Genomic DNA, 21,037 nt, shown 5'->3' on the forward strand with positions numbered 1-21,037 from the left:
CTGCCATCATGTGGTGTGAAAGGAAACTGCATTGGTCCACTTAGTATTCCTACCCGGCTCAAGAGATGTGGATAATTTTAGTTTTGCATCAGGCTTTTCCCAAAAAAACTACAAATAAGAGATGTTTATTTCACCTACTGAAGGTGTCTACGTGGCAACTACAAATGAAGGCATGCTTGTCCAAGTGCTGTAGTGTGACCTATATGCCACATAGCTTGTACTTTTTATGTGTGTATGTTGAGATACACTCAGCTGCCACTTTGCTGGGTACACCTAGTGAAAAACTACAGTCGTGCAAAAAACCTGCGTGGTTCAAGTTTGAGAGAGGTGTCCATTCAACTGTGTGATCATTTTTGAGACTGTAGTTTGTAGTTTGCATTATATTTCTGATATTTTGTCCACCCTGTTTGTATGTAAATACCAGAAACACCTTTTGGAATACGGTTCCAACAGCCTCAAAAATGATCATACAGTACAACAGATCAACACTTTTAACTGTGCAAGATGACTTGTTGTATTAGACTGCATTAGTTTTAGCTAGGTGTACCTATTAAACTGGCCACTGAGTGTATATACCTGCTGTGGCTAATGTCACTGGATACCTGTGCAGATTTAGTCATTTCTATTTTTATAGGCAATGATAGATTTCTAGCTGTTATTAGCGGGGCTAATTGTATCAGTGTTTATTTTTTTTAAAGAGCTTTTTCAGCCCTATATCATAGCATACAGGTAAGTTTCTCCACTGGAGTATCTACTGTTCAGTCAGTGCTGTGAGTGCACTGGGTTATACCTCCTCCTGATGACGGTTTGAAAGTAAAACCAAACGCTTGTAATAGCAAATATGCATCTGTCATTGTTTAGACTAACTCTACTTCCTTTATTTTAGTTCCAACCAGCTGCCATGTTAAATTCCACCTCTTGTGTTGTGTTTGTTAGTAGTTCCTGGGAACAGGGACTTCCAGGGAAGACCGCTTTCTCTTTTTTTGTGTGTGTCCTTCCTAAGCCTTGATAAGCACTAGGAATGTTATTACTTTTAATCAAGCATAATGCCTGGTGTTGAATCTCACACCCTTTCAACAAAAGAGTAAAATAATACAAATGGATTCAGAGAAGTATAAAAACAAGTGTTACAACATTAATCAAGACTCATAAAGCAAAGAATATGAAAGAGGAATATCCCTCCAATCACCAAGACATCAGTCCAGGTTTGCACTGCTGGAGAGGTGAGATGCAGACGGGGCAGGTTGTTCTGCTGGTCAGACACTGACGAGGCAGGACGGAGCTGTAGCTGCTGAGCAGGCCTTGTGGTTTGTGGTGGAAGGGTGAGGCGTTACTTCAAATTTGTCACTGAAGATGAAAAGCTTTTGTGGGATAATAATGGTTCAGGAGGATGGTACGTAACACTCCTCTGTGGAATGTTAAAGAAATAAAGGGAGGAGAGGAGGGAGCAAAGAAAATCTTCAATAATATCTGTCATTTATGGTGTAGATCTGTCATAAGCAGAAGACCTGGAAAACACTCCCGTCCACAAGTGACTCAGCACATTACATCCTGCGCTAGATCAGAGTAAAGCCTACAATCCCTACAAAGTCCCTGACGTTGAGGAAATAAGATGATCCTGTATGTTAACTTTACTATAAAAAGGGTACAAGTTTAACTAAATCTCATCTAAAATGATCAGTTAACATCCTGGTTTGAAGAGAAAAGACTGTTTCACTTTCAATCACACATACAAGAGTTTTTACATGTACGCGGTCTGATATCACCTTGCACAAAACCAACCATGAGACTATGAAGCACAAAGGGGAGTTTACACATCACATGAGCAAGAAGAGTGAGTCAGAGCTGTGGGTGACTTGCGCAATAGACAGGTTAGCAACTTTTCCCATAAGTGTTTTAATAGATTTGCACATGAATGCTACAATGTGACTCTCAAACTGCATTTACTACAACATTTGCTTTAAAAAAATTACATTAGTTATATCAAAACCAGTATGCACCACCGTTACACAGCAATAAAGCAATATATTTTATAATATTTTTTATATTTAATTTTTTAGTGTCTAATAAAGTGAATCCCTTTTAATATAATGTCTGTGATTTATAGGGGAGCTCTTTCCTGGATCTAATTATCCAATTAATTAGTGTACATTTAATTGCTAAGGGAGGGAGTTACCAATGGAAAAGAGTGGGGAAAATATAGAAATATAAGTTACAGTGTGTGTTAATAGGGGCCCATCAGCCAAGGGCCCCCTACCAAGTGAATGTGGCGTTGCTAAAAGTTAGGTAATTGTTCCCTATAGGAGGTTATATTCAGGTGCAGGGTAACACTGGAGATTTAAGGGATATCTGGCTCAGTGACACTGAAGTAGAATTCATTTTCTTCTCTTTTTCTCCTTAATTTTTCCACAAAACGTGTTCAATGTTTAAAGGATGGTCCCACAGATGTTGTTGTTGGCAACAGTGGAAATTGCGAAACTTCAAGCCAATTAAATTATATTATTCCAATTAGCTCGGTTAATGAGTGAATACAACACATCCCGTTTTCTGAGGCCGTCGTTAATGTGTTTGGGTTCAGATTTAGAGCAGCGTTGGTGTAAACAGCCGAGGTTACAGTTTAATATCGCATGTTTTTCACTCTCCTGTCTGCATCCGCTAACTGCTGGGCCTCGGTCATATGACAAGGACAGCTGCCTCTTCACTGCCCTGCCCTACGTCTTTACGCGCAGCGGTCGGTCAAAATAAAATAGTCCCACGGAAAATTGCGTCACATAATCTACACCGCTTCCAAAATGATGAATCACAACCGGAAACATTTTACTTGAACTAACACCGATCCTCGCTCCACGACTAACGCGAACGTGGTCTCGGATCGCGTGAAGCCCACCCTGCGAACTAGACTCTCCGCTACGTCATATTGTTATTGTATCCCTCCGCCGCAGTCGCACTAAACAGCTGTGGCGAGCTAAAAAAAAAAAAGCTAGTTAGCATCGTTTGTTTTTGTCGTGTGTGTGTGTGTGTCAGCGATTTGAGTCGATCCTTGAGCGAAGCGCCACAGTACGAGCCAGGAGTGACCGACTTGTTGTCTGTCATCTCTTCTAACGATGAAGTTTCAGTACAAAGAGGAGCACCCTTTTGAGAAAAGGCGGTCCGAAGGCGAGAAAATCAGGAAGAAGTATCCGGACAGGGTACCTGTAAGTATGCTAGCTAGCGTTAGCATGGAAGCTCGATCTGTGTTGGGAGAAATTTGACGGGTTGGCTAGATTGCTTGACGCTATGCTCAACCAGTTGTGACACCTGGGTCGCGCACTTGAAGTGTGACAATACCTATGTGGTTTATCTGTAGCTGTGTTTTATTATTTATATGTTTTAATCCTTTAGTTGGCTGCCACGTTAGTAAACAACGCGCCAGGTAGCTCATGAAGCTAACGTTAGAGGTTAAGCGAAAGGGATTTCGGCCGCACTGAACAGGCCAGCTCCCGATGGCTTCCTCTAATCCTTCTGGGTGTGTGTTTATTGGAAGAAAAGATGACTAAATAAGAAAGACAGGGTTGTTTTTTTTTTGGTTTTTTATTCGTGGCTCGTTAATGTAAGGCCTCGCCTGTGTCCATTATCAGTGGACGACACGCAGTCTGAAGTGTGTAACGTTACGGGCTGATTGTGGGTGTAGTTTCAGGCTGTATGTTGAAACGCATCTTAAAATAGTTTCGTTGTGTCAACAGACAGGAGACTTGTTTACGTCGCCCTGGCTCTTCTTTATAGATTATATAGTGCACACAGCCTTTTGGTCTTTTGATACTCGAGCTGCCCTAACGTGACTTGGTGAAAACTGTAGTCCAGTTTATTCTCTGGGCTTTGTGTCATTTCTGTTCTCACTCTTAAACGTAATGTACTGCTGAAATAAACGATTTATTTCCACTGTGGAGTAATCTGCTGATTATTTCTTAATTAATCAAACACTCATTTGGTCTTTTTAAAGTGTTAAGAACTAGTAAAAACAGTCAATCACAGACATTTTTATCTGTCAATTGTCCAAAAATCCAAAGATATTAATTTTTACGGTCAAATGTTAATGTTTGGGGTTTTGCCTTACAAAATACAAAATATAGTTTTAAAAATGGTTGCTGCTTTAATATCTGTCCATAATTTAAGCCCTAAAATGATGCGCCACTGTTCGGTGTGTGGGCTTCGTAATGTTTTATTCCTATTTTTAGACTTCAGAGAAGAAACTTAAAAAAATAGTTGTATTTTTGCAGTCATCCCAGTCCACTGTACTAAATCATATGTCTGAATTGTAAGCGTATAAATTCATTAGTTATAACTGACCTACAGTGTTGCATAATAGTGGGTTAGTTTTTAATATATATATATATATATAAAATATAATATAATATGTGTGTGTGTATATGTAAATGAAATGGCACATCTGGGTGAAATGTATTTCTGTCCTCGCTTGATTGACTATTCTCAGCGTTCTCAGATCCCTTTTCTGAGAAAGGTGAAACACTATTAAAATTCTTCTCACTTTGATGCATAAAGCCTTTTCAGTGGAAAATGTGCTTGATTTTAAATTAGCTGATTCTTGTTTTTCTTTTTCTTTTTTCAGGTAATTGTGGAGAAAGCCCCCAAAGCCAGAATAGGAGATCTGGACAAGAAGAAATACCTTGTCCCCTCCGACCTGACAGGTAAACATTGCGTTATGTGCTGACTTCCCGGACAACATTTTAAAGACACTAGTATGTTACAGAAACATCTACACGATTGTCAATTTTCCCTCTCTGGTATACTCTTTTATCAGTGGGACAGTTTTACTTCCTCATCCGGAAAAGAATCCACTTGCGAGCTGAAGATGCTCTCTTCTTCTTTGTAAACAACGTCATTCCACCCACCTCAGCTACCATGGGACTGTTGTACCAGGTAAGAATCGTACTCATTTTCTACCTCGCTGACCTGCTCTCAGACGGTCTTTATCAGCGTATCCTGTTGTTTTCTTCCTGCTTATACTAAAAGGACCCTCCCTCTACATTTTTAATGTCATACTAATATCTTTTATTTATTTATTTTTTTCTTACCATCTTTCTCAGGAGCACCATGAAGAGGACTTTTTCCTCTACATTGCCTACAGTGATGAGAGTGTGTATGGGAGCAGCCAAAGGGAAATCTGATCCCACCACCATCCCCCTCCAACCACTACCCACCTTTCTGAGACCTCCACCATTCATTCATTTAAATATTAAATCCAGCAGCCTAGAGTTCCCAGAGTAAATATGTCAAATGCACTTTCACTACTCATACATTACCCCTCTCCCATCCACTTATGTCTTTATTATTCTGCAGTCTGAATTGTATTTGCCTCCACTTTTCTTTTTCGGTAGCGACTTGGGTTAAGTGGTCTCGTGGCCAGTTATTTTTCTAGCGTCATAATTGAGCATATTTTACTGGAAACATGGAGAAAGAATTAACAAAATAATGTTAGAATTAGGCCGTAATTAGTAACCCCCAGATAAAGAGAAGAAAGGCATAGTATGTGAGTTCAAATCCGCTCTTATTGACAATGAATATAGTTATTGAGTGTCTTGTTTTTGTTGGCTTGCAGGAGGATAAAGTGTGTTTTGAGTTCAGGGTAGGAAATTTAATGGCATCTACCAGTTGAAGGCAGGTTATTTTCAGTCTCCGGCAGAGTAAAGGATAACTGTTTTGCAGCAGTTATTTTCCTAGAGAAAAAAAAAAATGAACTGGCTAGATAATTATTATTTTTAAATTCAGCAGCTGTGAATGAGAATTATAGTGCGCTGCCCCTCATCTGACCTTAGCAAGGAGCATAATAGAATTCAGACTTAACAATCATCCCCTGCTTTCAGTGGTAAGACTATTATGTTGACTGCTACTATGATTATTGTTGTTATTATTGTTAATTTTGGATGGCTTAATTTCTAAAGGTATTGTAAAGCTGAGTGCAATTTTCTCTTTTTTTTTAAAGTTTGTCTCCTTTTTTTAAAAAAAAAAAAGATTTGAACTCTGTATCCAGCTGCATTACTGGCTCTTTCTCTCCACTCATGACCATACATGATAAAATGTGATGAAAAGCTATCTGTGTTTCTTGTCTTCATTGAGTGTTCATCTTGGGTCATATTCAGTACAGGATTGCAAATAAATAAGCAAACTGACCAGATAAAGTCAAGTCCATTTTATTTACATCGCCCAAAATCATATTTGTCTTCGAGGACGTTAAAAGCTGTACAACACCCTGCATTGCTGATATCGTTCAGCCTTTGTTCCTGTATTTATATGAGTTACCTTATCATATCAGCTACTGTGGCTGATCAAATAATGATCCTTTCCAAGTTGTGCAAGGCCACTCTGATTTAACTAAACATAAGATCTACTTGTCAACTTATTTCAAGCATTGCAGAGACAATTTACACAATAGGAAGAAAGGAAGCTGAGTTAAAGAGATCAGGCTCAAGATATAAGCATATAATGTAGGGAGGAAAGAAGTAAGGCAAAGTAAATACATTTATAAAGAGCAAAATACTCTATATACTCTATAACTATAAATATTTTAACATTGACATATTTTCATATACAGTTTAAATTAATCTTTGATACAATTTTTAGGCATTGATAATTAAAGAGTTATCTATCAGACTTGTACATGTGGATATTTACTAATTACGTTGACTGACTAAAATCCAGTAAGTGAGTATCTGGGGTATTTGTTTTGCAAAAGACTGGATATGTAACTGAGGAGACATTTTAACAGGAGAGCTACTTAAATGTGTTATATATGTGCCCGTACACAATATCAATAAATACAATAAAGCGACTAAAATAAAAAAGTGAAAGTTTAAGTTTGCTGATTTAGATTGTATAAAGATATTCAGATATAACCGATAATAGATTATATCTGGTTTATACTGACATCGGTGATCCTTTAGCAAAACACAGGGGGGGAAAACTACAATTCCCAGAATGCAATTCGGAGGGGGAGAAAAAAAAAAGGAACGTCATCCTTGCCACCGGAAGTTCAACATTATCACCCGGGATGAAAACCCCACCGTGTGTTTATATTTTGGACAGAAGTTTTGATTTTATGCTGGTTATCTGCTGCAGACACAGCCAGGTCGTCTAACGTTTATCTTATTAAACGACCCACAAAGAAACAAAAGTAAGAGTTTTGTGCTTTATCACCCCGACACACATTAAAGCTAAAGCTAAAGCTAACTTAAAAAAAAAAAAAAAAAAAAGAAAGGATGCGTAACGTCAGAGCTACGCAGTTAGCTAGCTCCAGTAAACGTCTGCTCTTGTGCTCTGGTTTGCATGTTTTAACCTCCAGAATAACTCCGATCTTACAATATACCGCTCTCGTTGATGTCTTACACTAAAATATATCGTCTGTTCACTGCAGCTAAAGCTAATAATGCTAACCTAGCTGTTAGCCGAATATCAGCTAGGCCTTCAACCGTGTACACTTGTGGTATCTCCACTGGTTACACCGAGCTTTGAGCCGATAAACGTCTTTTATTGATATTTCTTGTAACCTTTCTTTTGTTTTTGTTTTTTTAACACCACTGTTTAAAACGATACCCACCACAGCTGGCCCCCCCACTGCCTGTCACCATGCCCGCCCTGCTGGAGAGACCCAAGCTGTCCAACGCGATGGCCAGAGCCCTCCACAAACACATCATGAGGGAGAGGGAGCGCAAGAGACAAGGTGTGCAGTCACTGTTTGTGTGTCCGTGTCCTGAAGGACAGGTAGAAGTGAGCCCCCCACTTGGTGTTTAGTCTATTAAACAACCTTTTACCTTCTGTGAGACATGAGGATATACCCCAGTATCTATTCATCTTTATCCTAAATGTGCAGCTTTCTCTACCCACACAGAAATATTGTGATTATTACACACTGTGTCATCTGTTGATGATGTGCAATGCTCCACAACCTAAAACATTCACTTTGGGATGTTATAAAACCATAAATGTGTATTTATAAATTGACTTAAAACAACCTTAGATGATTATCAGAAACAGACAGAACATTAGAAACCCTGTACAGTGTAGAGCAATAAAATATTTAAATGTGTCTTTAATATATTTATTCATTTTAAAACAACTAAACTGAATACAGCCAGCTTCATAAACCTGGGTTTTATTGTAGGTCTCGTAGTGGATTCAATTCGATTCATGGGTTTGAGTTTGTTTGGTCTGTCTTGTTGTTGTGTCTGTTTATAATGTATTCTTCCATATATATTTACGTGTGTAGCACTGTGTAACTGTGTGCTATATAAGTAAAGCTTCACTCTGCTTACATACATATTAACTGACATTCACTTTTATGCATAAGTAGATTTTATTTCTAATCATACTTCCCTTATATTCTAAGTATGAGATTGGAATTTGTTTTCACCACTGAACAACATGAATATCATTTTTCAGAGGAGGAAGAGGTGGACAAAATGATGGAGCAGAAGATGAAGGAGGAGGAAGAGAGGAAGAGGACAAAAGAAATAGAGGAGAGGATGTCTTTGGAGGAAACAAAAGAGCAGGTTGGAAAAGTGATAAGAACACAGTTCTCCTGCAGTCTGTGCTTCTAACTTTATATGGCTTTGTTGTCTAACCTTAGGTTGGGATAAATAATACACAGTTAAATATATGTTAACGTGTTTTCTTATACTGTTATTCCCAAACGTAGGTAATGAAGATGGGGGAAAAACTTCAGGGACTCCAAGAAGAGAAACACCAGCTGTTTTTACAGCTCAAGAAAGTACTTCATGAAGAGGAAAAGAGGCGCAGAAAGGAGCAGAGGTAGTAAGGATGCCACTGATTTTGTTACTATTTCAGTACATAAAGGTATGACAGAATTTTTTTTTATTAAACCCAAACTTTTATTCTTGTAGTTTTGGTACTCAGTTGCATTTTTGGGCTTCCTGTCCTTTCTAGTGATATCACAACATTGACATCAGCAAGTTACCAATCCAGCCTACCTATGCACGCGGGGCAGCACCTCCTCAGCATTCAAGGTAAGGCCGTTTTCAAGCATTGTGTATCGTCTGACTGTATCTGGGTTATCTGGATGATTGTAACTCTTTTGACATTGTTAGTATTAGTCAGCTGATCCTTGTCTCTGCCTCTCTCAGGCAGTCCAGTCAGCCACAGTCGACCCGGTGCGTTGCTCGGAGAGCGGAGCAAACAGCTGTTCCCAGCTGCTGTGATTCCAGTGAGTAAAGGGGTCTTTTTGTCTTAAAATATCATTCAATTGCTCCAGATACTTCTCCATAGATTATATGTTTGAGTATGGATTCCTGTTCCTGATTTGTGTGATATTCACAATCCTACACCATCTGATCCATGTGGTTTAGGAGAGATTTATACACTAGTATTTTGGTGTAATACACTTTCCCTCCTCCCTCTCTCCTCTTACAGGCACGTCACTATCAGACACCTGGGTTTAGCTCAGGCTCAGCAGAGCACGGACAGTTCAGCGGGGGGCAGGGGGTCCATGAGTCCTACGGGGTGGCTCCGGCCCAGCATCCCTCTACTTACGCCCCTGGACCGTCTGTACCTGTCAGTTTTGCAAGCAGCTCTCAGATCAGAGGTAAAGGACTTTTCTGTTTTACGTGGAGATCACACTTCATCTGTAATATAAGGAAACAAGCACAGTCATTTGCTCATTGAAATACATTCATTTCAGTAATATAGAACATACAGTCCTGATAAAAACATAAGAACAAATCTCTTCAGGTTGTGTAATCTGGATATGAATTCCCTCATTCAACAGTGTTTTATTCAGGTTGACATTGTCCTTAGTGCTTGTGGCATACCCAGATTAATAATCTGAACTATTTAAGAATAGTTTTTGTTCTCCCACAGGTGCGTCTGCGTTTCAGGCCATGCAGTACCTCCCCCACCAGCAGACTGGCTACCCCGTCCACAGTCACTTCACCTCCCAGCCCGGTCAGTGCCTCTGTTGTCATCGTCCCTGTGTTCCCACTGCTATTTCATTGCTTCTTAATAACGGTCAATTACAGCCAAATATTAAATGCAGAGTGTTAAACAACCCGAATGTAGGCTTTGATGTAAATTATGGTTTATAAATGGTAATCTCTGTTTCTCCTGCAGGATACATCCCTGCAGCAGGAATACCCCTCCAGAAGCAGCTGGAACATGCCAACCAACAGTCCGGCTTTACTGATGCAGTAAGAACATTTCAAATGTAGAAATGTGCTCTAAATAAACAGTTACAACCAGTAACAAGTAGTTGTGTTTTACATTCTGCCCTCTACTTTAAATCCTTACTTCTTTATCTTCTTACGATCTTTGTTTTGTTGGGTGTCTCGTTGATGCTCTCACAGGGCGCTTTAAGGCCTATGCATCCACCAGCCATGCATCCTTCTGCTCCGGGACTGCTGCCCACTCCATCGATGGCGGTCCAGATTCCCACTGCAAAGGTGAAAACCCACCCCACTCTTTTCATTAACCCCTTCCATTGATGTTCATCACTTCGTCTCTAATTCTGGGTAGAGCTGCAATGATTAGTTGATGATTTCGGTGAGTTGTCAGCTATTATCACTAACTATTTTGATAATTGATTAATCATGAAGTCATTAAAATAAAATAAAAGGTTCAAATGTGAATATTTTCTGTGTTCTTTAGTCCTCTATGATAGTGAGCTGAATATGATTGGGTTGTTGATACATTTGAGGAGTTCCCTTTGGGCTCTGGAAAACATTTTATGGACCAAACAACTAATTGATTAGACAAGAAAATTATAAATAATGAAAATAACTGTTAGTCGCAGCCCTAATCCTGAGCCACTGAACTTCACTCACACTATAGTGAAAGGAACAGTGTTCTCCTTTTCTGAGCCTGTGTGCCTATCTTAAGCCACACAAGCAGTATACTGTAGCAGCACATGCTGTCCTCTGGCTGAATAGCAAAGTTGTCTCTTCTGTTTTGCCTCCATCTAATAGTTTTATTTTCTAGCCTGTAATAACGTGTAATAATACTGTTTTCCTATCTGAAGGGCAGTGCTTCCTTCAGTGTTGCAAACCACTTAAATTATTTAAACTTAATCTATATTTAGCTGACCTTTCAAACTGTGTACTTCCTCTTGATATCTTTCTATACCGCTCATAATGAGCACTTCATGTACTGTAACAACAAAAACCTACATCTTGTTGTCTGACAGAATAATTTCATCATGCTGTTGTGATGTTTCCATCACCAGTCCCCGTTCCAGAGCTCTCCCCAGGGTGCTCCTCGCCACAACTTCCTCCCCCAGAGCCAGAGCGGGCACAGGTTCTACCACCACGGCAAGTAACCTGCAGCCACCTTCATCTTCACTGTCGACGAGATTTAACAACTTCATTCAGGATATTCTGGAGAAGCGTTTGGACGAGGAACGAATCGACTTCTTTAAAGTCATTAAGGATGGATTATGCCACATGATTTGTTTTTATTTCCTGTATAGTATTTTGTTTTGACTTCAATGATCAGCAGTCCTCATGCTTATGTGCTTTTGATTTTTTTTTTTTTTTTTTACATAATTTCAAATGTTAATTTGTAAAATAGATTATTTTACCTACACTGTAAAGCCATTCTGGAGGTGTTTATGTTAATATCTTGTATAAAGCAAGACTGCATGAACCAGAGCTTATTCTTTGTATACTAACATTCATAACCGCAGCATCAGTGGACGGGTTAGTGTCTCTGCTGTGACTCCGCTCGCTAAGAAGTAGCTAAAACCAGAGGAGAGGTAAATATCCAGCAACACTTAGCAGCTGAATTTTTAATATGTGGATCAAATCAACATGTTTCCACTAAGGTCACACACACACACACACTGATGAACGCTACAGTGGCTGAAATGTTTTGATGTAACTCAGTAGACTCTCTGTGTGTTGCTGACTTCTGGTTGATCACATTAAGGTTTGTTACCACAAATTAAGTCAAGATGACTGTTTCATTTTTCTGGCAATATGATGGAGGACTTCCAGTGTTTGGCGTCAGCCTCTTCCACAGTAAATTAAGTTTAAGCCTGTTTTTGAAGCTTTTATGTTGCTAAATAAAACGATAAGCAAACGTCACGTCCAACAGTTTCTTTATTGTATTTTGGAGACATTCTGCACAGTTTGGAATTGAAACACAAAGTAAGGAAACCAAACTGCCACAACCTATCTGCCTCCTGAGTGGAGCCAAATATACTCGTTCATAGTCATTTCTCCAAACGGCTGTGTGCAGAGGGAATTTTAAGGAGTGGATGAAGTTGAAATCGAGGTTTGGCTGAAGGACTTTTTTTTTTTTTTTTTTAACAGATGATCATTTGTGTGTTCTCGAAGCAGAGTTTTGTTTCCTTTTTGACGCTTTTAACTCCTGGAGACAAAAAGAAACCGAACCTTTTGTGTGCCATGTTGGTAACCTTTGTTTAATAGACAAGTTTCAACAGAACAATGCAGATCTAGAGTTGAAGCCCTTCATAGAACAGGGGGAACATATAAAAAAACGAAACAGTTGTGACATTATCACCACCTTTCTTTCCCCTGATGGCAGGTAGCTACTGAATATTTGTAGACCTACTCAGTCCTCAGTGAGAGACCTTCCTCTACACCCTTACGTACTCCGATGTGGCTTTATTATGTGTGCATGTACATAGAGAATGTTTACTGTTTCCAATTATTTATTAAAGTTTCTAATTGAACCCAAAGGAGGGTCAGAAAACAGTGAGGGAGAGAGAGTATGAAAAACAAAGACAAAGAGAAAGAGAAAAAAAGAGGGAGAATAGCATTGACGAGGCAATATCCCCTCCTTTTCCCCAGGTCCAGTGCATCTCGTTTGCCCCTGAAACAGAATTAGGAGGAATGAGAAGAAAGAGGAAAGAAAAGTCAGAGAGGGAAAGTGCTAAAGAAAAACAACAAAAAAAGAAAACATGAGAAACATACTTTAATGAGACAGTGTTTTAACTAGCCTCTGCAGAGGAAACATTGCACAACCAACAGTTTTAAACATTTTTTTTTTGTGTGTGTGGACACTTTATTCTACAGCCCACAGTCTGCAGGAGAGAAAGTGCAGGAAAGAAAGTGCATAAAACAGTTTGACCCAACAATTACAACAATGCTACAAGCCATTATTTCTCAGAGAAGTAGGGGGTACAGGAAGCAACTGGCTAGATCAGGCTGTAAAATTAAGTGCAACCCACAGAAAACATCGCTCAAAAATACAATATGAACCATAAGCTTTCATTTATATCTGATAGTGCTACGTAAAAACGATACACATGCTCGTAATATTGTTAACATGAAACAAAAAGGTACATTAAGGGGTAGGCAAATCCGCAGTGGCACACTTCATACAGGCTTCAGATTTTTGAATACATTCGTTGAATTTGTAACATTTCCCAAATTAGAAATCTTTAAATTTCCCGTCCTGGTTAAACAAATATATACATAAAATCCTTTTTGCAATGCAATAATATGTAAAAACATGAATATTTCCAGTATCATGGATGTGCATAATTGTGAATAGCATTTTACAACATCGTCTTTTCATCTTTTTTTTTTTCCCCCTATGATACCAAAAGTAAAACCTTTAAACATCAAACCTCGGCAACAGCCTCGGCTCTTGTTGACTGGACTTGCCTTCCCCTTGGTCCACTGATGAACAATAAACTGTACATTTACATGACATCACACACACTCGCACTGGCATGGCACATGCTGGTGGCTTGTGGTGTAACATCCGAGCACACACACATACGCACACACACACACACTCCTCTTCAGGCAGGCTTGGGTCAGGCGGTAGTTGGGGGGTGTGGGGGTGTGAGAGGACAGCTGCATGTCGATACAGCTGTAGCTCTGTATTTACCTGCAGTGGCTTATTTACCCAAGGCCTTGATGCCAATTGCAGCTTCTTCTTCCATTGCATTTAGAACGGTGATCTGAAAGCGCACAGAGGAGAGAGGTTAGGGTAAGTTTTAGATCATGTCCGCACCAACGTTTGGCTTTTTGTGTGTAACGTTTATAAAAAGATTAAGTTTTGGTTTGATTTCTGCTACAATTTCAAAATTAAGTGAAAAAAAAAGTGCTTCCTGAAGTCGCATTGTATCATGTAGCTTGAGCTGCTTTACGTCCTAGTTAAATGACCTTTAATGCCAAAACCATTAGTCAGTTCACTGATTGGTTGAAATTTATTCTCAAATGTGAGGATTCTCTGTTTTAAATCATTTTAAATTGGTCAGACAAAACGTCACCTTAAGTTCTAAAAAGCTGTGATTTGACATTTTATAGACAACACAACTGATTAGAAAAGCAATCAACAGAGGAATCAATAACTTATATAGTTAGCTGTGTCCCTAATCCCCATATCACATATCAAGCACTTCACTTATGCTTACAGGGTCATCAATAAAGCTAAATGATGAACTAACGAGTAATCTTTTGAGCCAACATCTTCGATAGTCTGCTAATACAAATTATGACTGAAAAAGATTCCTTTATTTCTCAGACAAAAATCTACAGAATGTATTTTCTCTTTTATGTTCTTGATCAAATTAAAGAATCATTTTATATTTCTGAGGTAGGGTACACACTCTATACACTCTTAGAAAGTGAAACTAATGTCTTTACGCCTTTCATACAGCTCCTGACTCGAGTGACGAAGGACGACGAACAACCAAAGTCAAAAGTAGACAGCACCCTCTGCTGTTTAAAAAGAGTATCACAACTCACAGATTTTAATCTTTATGTATTTGTATCGCAATTTAACTGTCTCCCAAAATATTGTTACAGTCCTGATTTGTGACATCACAAATGGTTTGGAGGTCAGTCCTGGTCCAGTGTGTGACTTATATAACTGTGATCCACTAGGCTTGTATCCAACAGCAAAACTTTAGAAATGAACAAAATTTGCTGTAATTTTTAATAAGATAGGAAATTAAACTTCTTTTGCGGAAAAAACATTATTGTTCCACTCAGACAACTAATGTATGTCGTAATATACGTCTGGAGGCGATCGGTAATGTTTGAGTATTTCTTACTGTGGTTCATGATGCTCTCCACACAAACTGAGCAGAGCAGAAGAATACAGGTACAAGGTACTGACCAGGATCTCCTCTCCGGCCTCGTGCTTGCTCTCTATCTCTTTGCCCAGGTCTCCCTCAGGAATCCTCAGGTCCTCTCTCACCTCCCCGCTGTCCTGGAGCAGGGACAGGTAGCCATCTGTGATCCCGATCAGCTGGAAGAAACATCAGGAAAGAGTGAAGTGGACACAGTATGAGTTGATACATAATTCAGGGCTCCAGAGTGCGACCAACATTTTTACGAGGGCGACTAATCATTTTTCTAGGTCGCACTGGTGCACCTGACGCTGCCCGGGTGAAAACATACATTTATTTCGTAAGTGCATCATCTCTCTGTGTTCTCCTGTGAGCGAACTCACACTCATGGTAGGATCATATCGCGATCTAAACCAATAAGAGACAGAGCTCGGGCGGGTCTTTGCCTCTGATTGGCTGTGGTCCTGTTCACCGCGATAAGTTGTGTGTGTTAAAACTTGCTGAGCCCCAGTCCTTCAGCGACAGCATCAGACTCGGAACCAGAGGAGGAGACAACCCAGTCTGGGATAGAGCCCGGCTCCGAGACCCAAATTAAAAAGGCCAAAATATATTCCTTCAGACAGGACTGGCTGAAACAATTTCCCTGGCTGAGGTACAACAAAGGACGTAACGCAATGCACTGCGTGTACTGTCAGGTGTGCGGTCAGAATATGGACGGAAATAGTGCATTCGTGAGCGGGTCAACAATGTTTCATATCGAGACTTTAAAAAAACATAACATGTCTAAAAAACACAAGATATGCTGTGACAAGTGTGTAGAGAAAGTGGCCCCTCTCCCAGCTGCATTTCAGCGGCAGGTAGTAGTAATCATTATTATATATATATATTATATATTAATAATTATTTTACTTGAAATGTTTGAGTTTGAAATGTTCAATTTCAGTTTGGTGAAGCACTTTAAACACTTTATTTTTCTTTTTATAATTGTGCTTCAAATAAAGACAAGCATTTCTCTACACCTTATTCTTGTTTAAAAATTGTTGTTGTAAAAATCATTCACATTATATGAAAGTTATGGAGAGCGATAAAAAGGTGACTCTATGGCGTTAAAGGCAAAGCAATGAAAAATTTGGGTGCACCTAAAAAAAAAGTTAGGCGCACCAGTGCAACCAATGCAAACAGTTAGTCTGGAGCCCTGCATATAGATGTTATCTTCTACCTCTGTTCCTTGTTTCTTTGAATCTGCCACCTTTTCAATCCGACCGGTTTGATCAGTAGTGTTACTCAACAGCCTCTTCAGTAACGTATCAGGTTTCTTCAGTCTCTATACAATGGAGTGTAATCGAGAGGATACAGGCCTACTAAAACTATTCTAACTATTCTCTTGTAACAGAGCATTGCAGCATGTGCTAACTGTACTATCTGCTGCCACTAGCTAGTTAGCAGCCGTATTATTATTTATTAACTTCTGTGATGTTATACAGTGTTTAAATAAAATAACTAAATGTTCAGTCTCCTTGTTGGTTGTTAGGTTCATTACAGCTTTTTCTGTTAGCATTTAAAAGACGGCTGTTGAAATATATATATTGAAATAATTCAACTAATATCATAAATGTTCAACGACTAGTCTACTGGGAAAGTCTGGGAGAGCCCTATTAAATAATATTTGTATGATTTACTATTAATTGCATGATGAAATGTATGATTTATCAGAGCTGCCTACATCTGTAAATCATGCTGATGAAAACTGTGGGACTGAATTAAAACCAAAACAAGAAGCTGAAAGAAACTAACTCCACAGTGCTGGAGAGAAAAGCAGTGTTGGGTGAACTACTCTGTGAGTCATTTAAGCCATTGTTAATATAAAAATATAGATTTCTTTCATTTAAAAAAAAAAATTAAGGCAACTAGTTACAGTGGCAGGTTAAATTAAAAGTCATGTTTTAGGGTAAAAAAAAATTATGATTATTATACAAATCAATATCTTAATATTTCAAGACCTTTTTAGACCTTTTTCACAGCAGAAATTTTGATTGGTCAAAGCAGAAAAGGCACAGGAGTCACTAAAGACACTGACGGTGGCTCCGTTCTGTTAAAGAGTCCCAGTAAGTCATGAGAGGGCGACAATAAGCCAGCGTGTGCAACACCAGGACTCTGAACACTGAAGCAGCTAAATCAGATCTCCTACTGCCTCTAGCAAGCTCATGAATGCACCGTATGAAGACACGTTTTACTTTGATTCATGCTTTGAACTGCATGATTATGTAATGGTAATAAAACCATATATAATTTTCTCTTCTTGTGCTCTGGAGCACCAGATTGAATACATGCTTCCAAAACAGTCATTTATAAACTAACACAGTACGATTTCAAAAACATTACCAGCTTTTTCCACCGACATTAGTACCAGATGCTTCTCTGTCTTTCTTTGTGTGTTTACATCTGTAAAGCTGTTGCCATTACAGAAACTCCTGACTAATAATCATGGAGCTTGTCCAAATAATCATCTAAGTGCTAATTGTCCCCCGGCAGCCATGTACAATCTTGCGCTTATTAAAAAACCAAAGCATATTTGTGTATATTACTGTTCTATCTGAGACGTGACTATCACTCAACTCACTCCCTACATCTCCAGAAATGTTACTCAACTCAAAATTACTTACTAACTAAGGGAGGGACCTTTAAGTTTCCTGCCACATGGACTTTTACATAGCAAGGAAAATAACATTTGTTATATTTAGTTAGTAATTTGCGAGTATGAAACAGACTATGATAACAAGCTGCTGTAAGAGCAGTAAAGACCTCTAAAGGCCTCACCTGGTAATCCATTCTCTTGATGTTGGGGACGTCCATGTTGTGGGTGGAAGGACAGATATCTTCATACTTCTTACCGGAGAAGATGTCGATACCAACCAAGTGGACCTGCACGAGCACAAAAACACACAGGAAGGATGAGCATTGGCTTCACACTGGCTGTATTTGATCAATTAGTTTAAAACATTCAGTGTCCGATGTGTAAAGCAACTAATATCCTTTAATAAAGGTAGTTGGCTATCAATACGTGTACCAGGTTTATCATGTTAAAACCCAACAGGGACACATATTTGTTCTTGTTCAATGTCCATTAATGTGCATTAATATTGACGAATGTGACCTTGTGTTTATTCCAGAGATATGTGTGTCAGCACTAGTCCACATTTGTCGTACAATAAATCCACACAAAAATGTCCTTTAGCTTCGTTAGCATGAACAAGTCCTGCATCCTAAACTTTGGCCACCAGCCTCCACTGCGTCCCCAATTACTGACCTTAGCGTGGCCGTGCTTGCCGGTCTTGGAGGTGGACATCTCAACGATCTTGCAGGGTCGCCCTTTCAGCACAACAAAGCCATTTTTGCGCAGGGCCGAGCACTGCATGGGGTAGGTGGCGGATGCCCCAGCATCACCCGTCGTGAAGTCCAGCTCTGCATCTGCCATGCCTGCTGTGGACGTCAACACACAGAGGACACAGACGTTCATATGGGCTCATGACATGACACAGTAGAGTGATAGCAGGCCGCCACCATTAGAGCTAGAGAACATATTGATTTATTATTGAGACATAAGGCTGGATATTGTCTGAGATGCAGTTTTCCAGACTTTCCAGCCCATTTATTGCCTTTACTAAGACTGAATACAGGGTGCAGTTTGATGATACTGGAGTGGATATGACCGATAACAATACTAAACTATAAAACCTGAGAAATTGTGATTTAAAACAGTCAATATTTCATCAAAGGATGAGTGAACAAGACTACAGCTACTGCTACAACACACCAACACTGTGCTACAGAATCTGACATACCTTTTACTTACATAGCTATCACATCCACTTCCACTGACACCTTATCACAAACCACCAATTTAGATTAAATATTGATTTTACAGCCACACTGATATTGTCAAACATGTTGTACTATTTGGTTTTATCCTTATTTTCTCACTGGTGTTTACTGGGGCTGATATAAGTACTGACTTCCAGCTGTGACCATTGACAGGAGGCTATATATAATTAGGGTCAGACCCAACACACACATTGGAGGAACACTTTGATTTATATGTCACAGAGAAAGTCAGTGGTATTTATCAAAGTTAATCCATGAAGAAAAGACAACCTGGTGAATATCTGATAATATCTCAGCACCGACTAAAACTCGAAGGGTGTGGAGGAAATGACACTTTCATTCAATGCTGTTGAGCAAAGGGAGCAGAGACCAGACAGGGCTAAATAAAGCAACAGACACATGGCACCTGTTAGCCAAACCGAGCCCAGTCCGACTGTAAAGAGTTATCATAAAATTATCACTTATTAAAGATTAGAATTAATATTTAGCCGCAGTTAGTTAGTGACAAACTAAACTTTTAATAAGTAGCAGAGGAGGTGTCCCGGTGGTGCAGCCATAACTGTAGTTAACTACAAAAAGTTTAGCAACTAACTCACAATATTCAAAGACACCAACACATACATTACAAATATAATTCAGAAAAACGACTAAAAGACCCGAGTTATGAGGGTTTTACCTGCCCAATTAGAGTGGCTGTCCACCGGGTAAAACGTTAAACCAGGGCGGCTAATCCGCGCTCATGGCCCATAAATCAAATTTCAAGCGGGTCGTCTCCGGGTGTCACTTTACCTAAACTACCTCCCGTGTTGTAAACTGGAACCTAAAAACGTGAAAAACACGGGAGCGAAATGTGTCGGGTAAAGTCACACCCCGCGAGCAGTGTGCGGTACACTTTGTCCGCAAAGATGACTGCGGCCTAGTGCGCGTATCCCGGCCCGCCGTCGGTAACGCGTCGGTGTCCCCACCTCCATGCGCGCTGCGTCCAGGCCCAAGCCCTTCCTTCCCCTCTTAAAGGCGAAAAATAACATCCTTTAATGCATTTAAACCGGTCGAGACATTAACGTGGCCCTCTCTGCAAACGGCCCTCGGTTATTTTAAACCCGAGCCCGGCCCGCGGATATGGACATTGGTTGCATTTTGGCCCGCTTGTGTACAGTAATGACTAAGCTAATACTCGTGATGGCTACGGCGCATTGAGGAGACCGTGTCAGTCAGTGTGTGTGTGTGTGTGTGTGTGTGTGTGTGTGTGGAGCTGGAGCCGGTGACAGGTGTGTGAAAGCGTTAAAAAAAAAAGGAAAAATTATAAATGTCAAATTCAGCCACAGTAATTGGCTGAATTCATAAACTTAAAACAGTAAACAATGTTTTTATTTTTTTTTAAAAAGGCGAACGACTCATTGGATATTCCTTCTCCACTTCTAAGTGAGAATGAAGCTCTCTTTAGGGTGTGATAAGTTATATCTGCCGGTGGTCCTGTGGCGGAGCACACCGATGTTATTGTTACTTTACGGGGGGGCGTTTAAAGGGAATTTATCATAATACAGCTCCAGACGGACATGTGCATAGGATAACTCATCTGCTCAGGCGCAAACACGCCCCGTCTATTGGATGTTTTGATAAGGAACTTACCCTGGTGATAACGTCTGCCCTCTTCTTGTGTTATTTATCGAGTCTTTCTCCCTTTATTTCCTCCCCCCCTCTGTGCCTCCCTGTATCCGCGCTAACGGGGTCGTCTGGCCCGGGGGGTCTGTCTCCTCTTCGGTGGCTCGTTTTTGTGCGATGTCGCTCCCTTTTTTTCCCCTTGAGCTAGCTGTCGGCTCGCTGTTTTATTCCTCTTTCATCCCCGTCGTTTGCACTCTCTCCTCTCTCTCTCTCTCTCTCTCTCTCTCTCTCTCTCTCTCTCTGTCCCCTTCTGGTTTGTGTTCCCAGGGTGCAGTCGACCTCGTTACGGAGGAGCACAACCGTGAGAGTCAGCCGCCGGGCCGAGAAGAACCAGAGGCCTGAACCCCGCTGTGTCTGTGCTGTCTGTAGCCTACACTCCACCTTCTCTGTGGTCTCTCCCTCATCCAGCTCCTCCTCACCACGGACTCGACGTGAAAACAATCT

General features: G+C 40.0%; 3 protein-coding genes across 10 annotated transcripts; 2 read left to right on the forward strand and 1 right to left on the reverse strand.

The window, feature by feature from the left end:
• Positions 1-2,928: 2,928 nt before the first annotated feature.
• On the forward strand, positions 2,929-6,090 carry gabarapa (GABA(A) receptor-associated protein a). Its single transcript, XM_051429157.1, has 4 exons — positions 2,929-3,194; positions 4,607-4,685; positions 4,799-4,917; positions 5,085-6,090. The coding sequence occupies exons 1-4, from the start codon at positions 3,105-3,107 to the stop codon at positions 5,163-5,165; spliced, it is 369 nt and encodes a 122-aa protein (XP_051285117.1). The 5' UTR covers positions 2,929-3,104; the 3' UTR covers positions 5,166-6,090.
• A 911-nt stretch (positions 6,091-7,001) lies between these two features.
• On the forward strand, positions 7,002-12,083 carry gps2 (G protein pathway suppressor 2). 5 transcript variants are annotated; one of them, XR_007888312.1, is made up of 11 exons: positions 7,002-7,168; positions 7,597-7,714; positions 8,434-8,543; positions 8,690-8,805; positions 8,938-9,017; positions 9,135-9,214; positions 9,421-9,592; positions 9,868-9,951; positions 10,117-10,193; positions 10,350-10,545; positions 11,225-12,083. XR_007888312.1 is itself a non-coding variant. In XM_051429146.1 (11 exons), exons 2-11 carry the CDS (start codon positions 7,621-7,623, stop codon positions 11,207-11,209), a joined length of 933 nt encoding a protein of 310 aa, XP_051285106.1. In that variant the 5' UTR covers positions 7,002-7,168; positions 7,597-7,620; the 3' UTR covers positions 11,210-12,083. The 5 variants fall into 5 exon arrangements, 3 of the variants coding, with proteins under 3 accessions (XP_051285106.1, XP_051285104.1, XP_051285105.1); XR_007888313.1 differs by having other exon boundaries at positions 11,186-11,325; XM_051429146.1 differs by having other exon boundaries at positions 10,350-10,445; positions 11,186-12,083.
• Positions 11,514-20,996, reverse strand: LOC127379502 (eukaryotic translation initiation factor 5A-1). 4 transcript variants are annotated; one of them, XM_051429154.1, is made up of 6 exons: positions 20,561-20,995; positions 18,357-18,529; positions 17,867-17,971; positions 15,097-15,228; positions 13,861-13,933; positions 11,514-12,834 (listed from the first exon to the last, which is right to left on the reverse strand). In XM_051429154.1, exons 2-5 carry the CDS (start codon positions 18,522-18,524, stop codon positions 13,871-13,873), a joined length of 468 nt encoding a protein of 155 aa, XP_051285114.1. In that variant the 5' UTR covers positions 18,525-18,529; positions 20,561-20,995; the 3' UTR covers positions 11,514-12,834; positions 13,861-13,870. The 4 variants fall into 4 exon arrangements, with proteins under 4 accessions (XP_051285114.1, XP_051285116.1, XP_051285113.1 ...); XM_051429156.1 differs by having other exon boundaries at positions 11,514-13,933; positions 18,357-18,526; positions 20,561-20,996; XM_051429153.1 differs by having other exon boundaries at positions 11,514-13,933.
• Between the last annotated feature and the right edge of the window lie 41 nt (positions 20,997-21,037).

Source organism: Dicentrarchus labrax, unplaced genomic scaffold (genome assembly GCF_905237075.1).
Source record: "Dicentrarchus labrax unplaced genomic scaffold, dlabrax2021, whole genome shotgun sequence".
Taxonomy (NCBI): Eukaryota; Metazoa; Chordata; class Actinopteri; family Moronidae; genus Dicentrarchus; species Dicentrarchus labrax.

Excerpts from the sequence above, each read along its gene's own strand:
- gps2 (XM_051429144.1), top strand. The coding sequence starts at position 7,621 with ATGCCCGCCCTGCTGGAGAGACCCAAGCTGTCCAACGCGATGGCCAGA. Across the intron at positions 7,715-8,433 it reads GAGGGAGCGCAAGAGACAAG|AGGAGGAAGAGGTGGACAAA; the intron begins GTGTGCAGTCAC and ends ATCATTTTTCAG. Across the intron at positions 10,194-10,349 it reads AGTCCGGCTTTACTGATGCA|GGCGCTTTAAGGCCTATGCA; the intron begins GTAAGAACATTT and ends ATGCTCTCACAG.
- LOC127379502 (XM_051429156.1), bottom strand. The coding sequence starts at position 18,524 with ATGGCAGATGCAGAGCTGGACTTCACGACGGGTGATGCTGGGGCATCC. Across the intron at positions 17,972-18,356 it reads GCAAGCACGGCCACGCTAAG|GTCCACTTGGTTGGTATCGA; the intron begins GTCAGTAATTGG and ends GTGCTCGTGCAG. Across the intron at positions 13,934-15,096 it reads AGGCCGGAGAGGAGATCCTG|ATCACCGTTCTAAATGCAAT; the intron begins GTCAGTACCTTG and ends GTGCGCTTTCAG.
- gabarapa (XM_051429157.1), top strand. The coding sequence starts at position 3,105 with ATGAAGTTTCAGTACAAAGAGGAGCACCCTTTTGAGAAAAGGCGGTCC. Across the intron at positions 4,686-4,798 it reads TGTCCCCTCCGACCTGACAG|TGGGACAGTTTTACTTCCTC; the intron begins GTAAACATTGCG and ends CTCTTTTATCAG. Across the intron at positions 4,918-5,084 it reads CCATGGGACTGTTGTACCAG|GAGCACCATGAAGAGGACTT; the intron begins GTAAGAATCGTA and ends CATCTTTCTCAG.